General features: G+C 46.5%; 1 protein-coding gene across 2 annotated transcripts; it reads left to right on the top strand.

The window, feature by feature from the left end:
* The first annotated feature begins 520 nt into the window (after positions 1-520).
* Positions 521-7861, top strand: NDUFB8 (NADH:ubiquinone oxidoreductase subunit B8). 2 transcript variants are annotated; one of them, XM_043519914.1, is made up of 5 exons: positions 521-616; positions 2344-2470; positions 5040-5139; positions 7085-7240; positions 7654-7861. In XM_043519914.1, exons 1-5 carry the CDS (start codon positions 559-561, stop codon positions 7744-7746), a joined length of 534 nt encoding a protein of 177 aa, XP_043375849.1. In that variant the 5' UTR covers positions 521-558; the 3' UTR covers positions 7747-7861. The 2 variants fall into 2 exon arrangements, with proteins under 2 accessions (XP_043375849.1, XP_038265907.1); XM_038409979.2 differs by lacking the exon at positions 521-616 and adding an exon at positions 1499-1644.
* Positions 7862-9061: the final 1200 nt, after the last annotated feature.

Below are 9061 nucleotides of genomic sequence, written 5' to 3'. Positions count from 1 at the left end.
CTAACAAGATAATGGTGGGTGAACTCTTGTAATGACAAGTTGCAGCTCTGAGCCAAGGGGACAGAAGAAAGAGAAAGCAGGGGAAGTCCTGTAAAGTAGCTGGATAAGCGTGAGCTGGAGATGATGGCAAAGGGGAAATGGGAAAACAGGAAAGCTCCTGTAATGCTATGGTGGGGAGCCGATAGAACTAGGAATGAGGAATGAGAAAGCATTTTATAATACTGCAACATGGATGTGAGACAGGGAATAAGAGCACAGAAGAGAGGTAAGAATGCGTGGCTGCTCCTGTAATGCTGCAGGACAGGGCTGTACCGGGAAGGCAGGGAAGGTTTTCGCAGTTTGCATTGTGGAAGAACTATCCCAAAACTGGCAGTAATCCAGGTAACCACACTGGTTAGGGCTGGTCTAGTTTTCCATATGACCTCCCTGGAAACAGGTGCCTTTCATTGGTATGAGTCTCTCTCTCTCTGGCTCTGTAGAGCTGCCAATAAAATAGCCCATCTCCTGTACCACACAGGATTAGGTTTGTAGAGTGCCATTTGGGAGAAGAACTGAGTAATGAAGTGCTCCATCCCCTGGAGAAGGGCAAAAGGAGAGAGAGAGGCATCACTGCCAAGTTAGGGGCACAGAGCTGTGAGATGCCTGCCAACCAGCCACGGCCCAGGGCAGGAAAGGGCTGCAGTAAAGCTGGTGCCCCAAGAGCCATCAGTTCACCCAGGCCTCTTTATCCCCTCTCTGAGACCCCCACTTCTTTAACCCCTCACCTAAATCTCCATCTCACCTCAAATCACCTGAATTCCCTGCCCCCATCCCATCCCACAGCCCCTCTAACCTCTCTGACCTTCCATTGGGCCCCGACCTCCCACATGCCTAACCCATCCTGTCCCCCAAACCCCTCTAGGCCCCACCATCCTAATGCTGCCAACCTCTCCAAACCCCTCTAACTTCCCTCCCCAAACCTCTCTGGGCCCCCACATTTTCCCAAACCCCTCTAAAAAAAGAAAAGGAGGACTTGTGGCACCCTAGAGACTAACAAATGTATTTGAGCATAAGCTTTCGTGAGCTACAGCTCACAGCTACTTGAAGTGAGCTGTAGCTTATGCTCAAATAAATTTGTTAGTCTCTAGGGTGCCCCAAGTCCTCCTTTTCTTTTTGCAAATACAGACTAACACGGCTGCTACTCTGAAACCAAACCCCTCTAACTCTCCCACCTCTCCAAACCCCTCTAACCTCCCTGAGCCCCCCCCCACCCCAACCCTTCTAAACCCCCTAATCCTTCCACCTCTCCAAATGCCTCTCACCCCCCTCCCCACGCCCCTCTAACCCCCACCTCTCAACCCCCCCCACGCCCCTCTAACCCCCCCATAACCCTCTAACCCCCCCCCCATTTGAGTCCCCCACCTCCCCTAACCCCCTGAGCCTCTGACTTCGCTCCAGCCCAGCTCCGACCCGTCTAGTCTAGTAATTCCGAACCCGCCCCTCCGCTCTATTGACCCTACCCGGCCGCCGTCCTTTTAACGCCTGCGCACTGTGGCGGAGGGGAGGTGATGGCGGTGGTGGGGCTGCGCGGTGTCCGCTGGCTGCGGGCGGCGACCCTGCTACGGGCGGCGGGGGGCCGGGCAGCCCCGCTGGGGGCCCGAGCAGGTCAGCGAGCGAGCGAGCGGCGTCCTGCGCTGCGGGTGACGGGGCAGCGCAGCCCCGGGGCAAGCCGTGTCCTTGGGCGTCTGCGGCGCCGGCCCGCGCCGGGCTCAGTGGAGGGAGGGGGCCGGCGTGGGGCTCTGGGGGCCCCTGGGGGAGGGGCTTGGGCGGCCTTTAGTGGGGGCAGTCTCTTGTGCATCCCTGGATCCTTGTCTGTGATTCAGGAATTGCAGAATCAGGTGAGGAGGAGGCGCGGCCCCCACACCCTGCACACAGACCTGGATTCTTGTGTCTGATGCCCCCAATGGAGGTGATTTGCCCCCTAACCTGGGGGTGATCCTGTGAAGCAGTCCCTCTTTTCACTGTCTGCCATGTATTGGGGTGCAACCATCATCAGCTGCTCCCAGCTGTGCCTCTGCCCTGAACATATGAACGGTCGTACTGGGTCAGACCAAAGGTCCACCTAGCCCAGTATCCTGTCTTCCAACAGTGGACAATGCCAGGTGCCCCAGAGGGAATGAACTGAACAGGTGATCATCAAGTGATCTATCCCCTGTTGCCCGTTACCAGCTTCTGGCAAACGGAGGCTAGGGACACCATCTGTGCCAGTCCTGGTTAATAGCCATTGATGGACCTATCCTCCATGAACTTACCCTGTTATGATGAGACTCCCAAAGAGCTCTGACTTGTGTTTTCTGCCTTCAGCGTCAGGCTTGCCCAAGCACTTGATGCCTGGACCTTACCCCAAGACCCCAGAGGAAAGGGCAGCTGCTGCTAAGAAATACAATATGAGGGTGGAGGACTATGAGCCACATCCGGATGATGGCATGGGGTGAGCTACATAAGGCACTAAGATTATTAGACCTTTGAAGAAAGGCAGGAGCAGGTATCAGCTGGTACCCAGCTGCAGAGAGGATCTATTTAACTGGAAAAAAAACAAGGAGTCTTTGTGGCATCTTAGAGACTAACAAATTTATTTGGGCATAAGTTTTCATGGACTAGAACCCACTTCATCAGATATATGAAGTAAAAGATACAGGAGCAGGTATAAATACATGAAAGGATGTGGGTTGCTTTACCAAGTGTTAGGTCAGTCTAGTGAGATCATAGAATCATAGAATATCAGGGTTGGAAGGGACCTCAGGAGGTCATCTAGTCCAACCCTCTGCTCAAAGCAGGACCAAGCCCCAACTAAATCATCCCAGCCAGGGCTTTGTCAAGCCTGACGGTAAAAACTTCAGAGGAAGAAGATTCCACCACCTTCCTAGGTAACGCATTCCAGTGCTTCACCACCCTCCTAGTGAAAAAGTTTTTCCTAATATCCAACCTAAACCTCCCCCACTGCAACTTGAGACTATTACTCCTCGTTCTGTCATCTGCTACCATTGAGAACAGTCTAGAGCCATCCTCTTTGGAACTCCCTTTCAGGTAGTTGAAAGCAGCTATCAAATCCCCCCTCATTCTTCTCTTCTGCAGACTAAACAATGCCAGTTCCCTCAGCCTCTCCTCATAAGTCATGTGTTCCAGTCCCCTAATCATTTTTGTTGCCCTCTGCTGGATGTTTTCCAATTTTTTCACCTCCTTCTTGTAGTGTGGGGCCCAAAACTGGACACAGTACTCCAGATGAGGCCTCACCAATGTCGAATAGAGGGGAACGATCACGTCCCTTGATCTGCTGGCAATGCCCCTACTTATACAGCCCAAAATGCCATTGGCCCTCTTGGCAACAAGGGCACACTGTTGACTCATATCCAGCTTCTCATCCACTGTAACTCCTAGGTCCTTTTCTGCAGAACTGCTGCCTAGCCATTCGGTCCCTAGTCTGTAGCGGTGCATGGGATTCTTCCATCCTAAGTGCAGGACTCTGCTCTTGTTCTTGTTGAACCTCATCAGATTTCTTTTGGCCCAATCCTCTAATTTGTCTAGGGCCCTCTGTCTCCTATCCCTACCTTCCAGCGTATCTACCTCACCTCCCAGTTTAGTGTCATCTGCAAACTTGCTGAGGGTGCAATCCACGCCATCCTCCAGATCATTAATGAAGATATTGAACAAAACCGGCCCCAGGACCGACCCTTGGGGCACTCCACTTGATACCGGCTGCCAACTAGATATGGTACGATCGATCACTACCAGTTGAGCCCAAGATAAATCAATTAACAGCAGGATACCAAGGGAGGAGAAATAACTTTTGAAGTGGTAAGAGAGTGGCCTATTACAGACAGTTGACAAGAAGGTGTGATTAACAGTAGGGAGAAATTTAGTATTGGGGAAATTAAGTTTCGGTTTTGTAATGACCCAACCACTCCCAGTCTTTATTCAGGCCTAATCTGATGGTATCTAGTTTGCAAATTAATTCCAGTTCTGCAGCTTCACGTTGGAGTCTGTTTTTGAAGTTTTATCTCATTAGACTGACCTAACACTTGGTAAAGCAACCCACATCCTTTCATGTATTTATATCTGCTCCTGTATCTTTTACTTCATACATCTGATGAAGTGGGTTCTAGCCCACGAAAGCTTATGCCCAAATAAATGTGTTAGTCTCTAAGGTATCACAAGGACTCCTCTTTTTTTTTCTTTTTGCTGATTCAGGCTAACATGACTACCTCTGAAACTTACAACTGAAGTGCTTGAGGTACCCTGCTGCAATATTAAAACACTTCATGTACCCCTCAACACTCCAAAAAGGCAGTGTTCTCTAAAAGGTTAAATAAAAACAAGTCACTGGAGCTGAGTATGCAACACATTATGGAGGGTGGAGAAATAATGTTGGGATGGAGGATGGTTGCATAGGCACTGGACTGGGATGCAGAAGGCCTGGGTTCAATTCCAGGCTTTGTCATAGACTTTATGACCATGAGCAAGACGGACTGTAAGACCTTGAGCAAGTCATTTTCCAGGCCTTAGTTCCCTGTGAAATGGGGATGATGTGTCCCTTCTTCCCAGGGGTCTTGTGTGGCTAAATTAACATTTGTGAGGTGCTCAGTTACTATGACAATGGGGACACAAATATCGGAATATGGTGTTAATGGTGATCTAACTGCAAAATGCCTTTCAAGTTAAATGCTTTAAATGTGGGGAGGGATGGCTTGCGATAGTCACAAGGAGAGAGGAGGAGAAGCTGAGCATATTCCAGTAGCACTTGCAATTTGCCCGTACAAAGACAAAATAAGTAAACCAAGGGGAGAGGATACACCATATAAGCAAAGTCATCAGTATGAAGGCAAGCAGTGCTATGTTAGTTAACGTGTTTTTAAAAGGTATTTACAAAATACTGTAGGTTCAAGAGCTACTATAGCTAATAATTTTCTTGCTCTGTTGTTCCATTTTAATAGATTTTCCTAATGATCTGTACCATACAATGGATATAAATAATTTCTGTTTTATTTGTATGTTTCCAATAGGTATGGTGATTATCCCAAACTTCCTGACCGATCTCATCATGAGAGAGACCCCTGGTATCAGTGGGACTACCCCGGTCTGAGACAAAACTGGGGAGAGCCGGTAGGGATGGTGGATCTCTTTGTTTCTGCTGAGCATTAAGTTCAGCTAGAATAATATTTATGTAATACTTTACCATCTCACACCGATGTTTGGAAAGGAAATCTTAGGCCAAGAAAGTCAGGGTAAATCCCTATTCTGCCTACTCTCCCATCCACCCCAAAAAAGGCCAAAGGATTTTCAATGTCCATACAGATGAGACAGGTCCTCTGTATCTTAGTATCTTCCACAGTAAGGTGAAGGGCTGAGTCAATCATACTGGGATTTGAACGTGTATCGAAGAGTCTTAAATGTTTCAGATCCGATGTCTGCATCACTAAACCATCCTTTCTGCTAGATCACAGAAGTTCACGCCCTTTCAGCCCAGTGGGTCCTGCCACTGCTGTCACTGGTTCTGGGGTTGCTTTTCAATGGAATAGGTGCTGGGTGGCCTTTTCCCTAGAAACTTCCTTTCTGACACTAGAAAAGTAGACTTAAGAAGAGCCAACTCCCAATGATTAGTTACTTTTGCTGGTAAGAGAATGTGGTGTTTCTGTAGGTGGTTGAAACTGAACCATAATTATTTCACTTGGTGGATGACATGAGTTGTCCCTAAGCAATAGAACTAGAGGGAAAACAAGCTTTTGTGTGTGTACTGGGGATTCCTAAAGTGCCCGGTTGAAGAAATTGATTATAGTGGAGGGATAACTAAAAATAACTCAAGGCAATGTTTTTTACCCTGTAGTAATGCTGCGACTTGAATTTACGTTGAGTAGTTATCTAATCTCTCTCAGTACATTCTCTCATGTAGCGAGGATCATAGGTGCAGTATAGAAAGGCTTGGGAATTGTCAGCTTGGCTATTGAGCTTTTAAAAGCAATGGTGCATGAGAAGTGTTGCAGTGATTCAAGATACCTATGTGCTTTGGCTCTCTCTAATGCTGAGAAGGCCTTGTATTGATATTTGCTGTCCCTGGGGTGATTTGGGGTTGTGGTAATTTCCCGTTGCACATACTGTCTCTTGGTCACAGTGGAGCACAAGTTCTTTCAGTGAGAAGTGTTGGAAATAGTAAAAACTGCCCTCTTTGCTTGTAAGAGATGGTTTTGTTTGTAATGGTGAGAGTATGGCTCCCCTGGTGTTAGATCAAACAGCTGTGCAGTCAGGCCCACCATCAGCCACCATCTGAAGTAATGAACTGGGAAAGTGAAGACAGTATGTGATCAGAAACCTTGAGTTGTCTGCATTCTGGTTATGTGTTCTGCTTAGCCGCTCATGTTTAAGATACTTGACTTTTAGCTTCTAGGCTGAAAGTCCCTCGTGAATGAGAAGCTTAAATGTGCATCTGTTCAAGCAATTGTATTCAACCTGTGGAGGTCCTAGGATAACTCCCATCCCATCTTTAATCTGTTAGTTAAATAATGGTGCCTGGTGCATTATAGACAAGTATGTAGATAAGGAACCTGTTCCAAAGTAGCAGGAAATCACTTGTGATTTTTTTGCTGTTCTAACTCCACTCAGCAATATACATCTGTGGGGTCCTCGGATGCCAGGAACTCCCTACAAACCATTGTACCGATTCCTGCTGTGCCTTTTTGTGAAGCACCATGAGAACAAAAGAGGTTCTGAGACACAGTTGAAGTGGTTGTGGGTGGATAAATGTGGGTTCATGGTATATTTTGAAAAATAAACAAAAATTGAAGTAATATTGTGTAATTGTTTGAGCAGAAAGCTGGAACTCGGGGTTCCTGAGTTCTGTCCTTGACCACCAGCAACTCACCATGACCTTGGACAAGTCACTTAGTTTCTCTGTGATTGCATCCCCATCTGTAAAATGAGGGTAAAATTTTCCTTCTGATAGTGTTGTGATGTCTAATGTCTGCAAATTGCATTAAGTTTCTTGGATGAAGAGCCAGAGAATTGTAGAGTGCGATTGGAATAATATAACCAAGCCTCTCCCTGTATTGTTTAGATGCACTGGCACTTTGACATGTTTCTCCGGACCCGTGTTGACACATCCCCCACTGTGGTACCCTGGCACACCATGCGCAATCAATTCTTCTTCTTTATTGGCTTCATGCTGTTTATGTTCTGGCTTGGAGAAATGTACCCATCCTACATGCCTGTGGTGAGTAATGAGGTGGGGCAGGGGGAATAGGTCTCCTAAGAACTGTTGCTGCATGCCACTGCCAGATGCCCAGAGCAGTGTCCTCTTGAGGTTGAATAACTTGGGATACGAAAGCCCCGCTGCGCTAGCGGTGTGGCTTTGGACAAGTCACTTAGGCATGTAATTGCTGTAGAAGTCAATAGGAATTAGATTCTAAAATACCTTTCAGGCTCTTAGCCTTAGTGTCTCAGGGCCCCACTGTCTCCATCTGTAATAGTGGTAGAACATTTTGCTTCAGAGTGGTGCTGTGAGTGTTGCATGGTGCATCAAAGAGACAAAACACTCTGTGAGCGTGAAGTATTTGCCCAAAGGTTTTCTAAGTTGCCTATTTGAACGTATTGAGTTTGCTGCTTCACAGTTATGTTCCTCTGCAGGGACCGAAGCAGTATCCTTACAATAACCTGTACCTGGAGCGAGGGGGCGATCCCAGCAAAGAGCCTCCAGAGGTGAAGAATTATGAAATCTGAAAGATGCATGCAAATGTAGCTCTTCTCCTGGGACGTTTACTCTGGGGGTCCTCCAGAATGTTCACTAAACACTTGTTCTCTAAGACATTTACTCTTAATGAAATATATTGTGAAACTCTTGTGGTGGATTTCTTTTCTTTGAAGAGGCTATAAAGTGGGCAGTGATGTTACAGTGACTCCACCATTGTCTCAGAGCATGGGTCGAATTCCCTTGTGTATAGGATGGTGCTTAAAGAAGAAGGCCGGGGGTGTTGATTCCTTATGAATCTGTGTGTAAGATGGACACTGGAATTCTTTAGATAAGTCTGATTCCAGTGCCAGCTACCAAGGTTGTCCTTGCAGCTGTTGGAAGGAGAAGAAAGTAAAACAGAATTCTATTATATGTTCAAAGATGGACACAACTCCTTTGGGTTATTCAACTATTCCATGATGCCACCTATACTATGAATAATTCTACTTCCTCATTGGGTTGGCTCTTCTCTCTCAGCCCTCCTCAGGCAGCAGCTGCAATCAAAGTTTAAAAATTGCCTTATGTACGGTGGATTAGGACCACAGAAGAACCTAGCCTTTGAAGTGATACATTTCACTTTAGATAAACTTTCCATCCCTCACGCAGGACAAAATCTCCCTCTAATCTTATACCCATTTTTAAGCAGTAGTGCTGCTTCCCACAGTCTGTGACGTTAGTGTAGGAGTAACCTATTGCTGTGTCTTATTGACCTTGGCTGTTGAGGGCATGGTTGGTCTTCTGAACTCAACAGTTATTCCCCAATGTTTTAGAGAGTTTAAGGAGTGTATGTAGTAGCATACTTCATCCGATGAAGTGAGCTGTAGCTCACAAAAGCTTATGCTCAGATAAATTTGTTAGTCTCTAAGGTGCCACAAGTACTCCTTTTCTTTTCGCAAATTAGATTAACACGGCTGCTACTCTGAAATTAGCAGTATGTTACTTTCCTTACATTTCAATGTGTTGCCTTTTGCCTAGAAGTAAACAAAAGTATTTTCTAAAGTTCTTAGACCTCCAAGCTGCGGTAAGTGTTCAGCAGGTGTTTGAAACTATAGTAAAGAACAGAATTATCAGACACATAGATGAACACAATATGTGGGGGAAAGTCAACATAGCATTTGTAAAGGGAAACCATGCCTCACCAATCTATTAGAATTCTTTAAGGATGTCAACAAGCACGTAGACAAGGGTGATCTAGTTGATATAGTATACTTGGACTTTCAGAAAGCTTTTGACAAGGTCCCACACCAAAGGCTCTTAAGCAAACTAAGCAGTCATGGGATAAGAGGGAAGGTCCTGTCCTGGATT

The sequence above is a fragment of the Dermochelys coriacea genome, chromosome 7 (genome assembly GCF_009764565.3).
Source record: "Dermochelys coriacea isolate rDerCor1 chromosome 7, rDerCor1.pri.v4, whole genome shotgun sequence".
NCBI classification, from domain to species: domain Eukaryota; kingdom Metazoa; phylum Chordata; order Testudines; family Dermochelyidae; genus Dermochelys; species Dermochelys coriacea.
The sequence above is the reverse complement of the archived record's forward strand: the minus strand, read 5'-3'. Positions and strand labels throughout refer to the sequence as shown.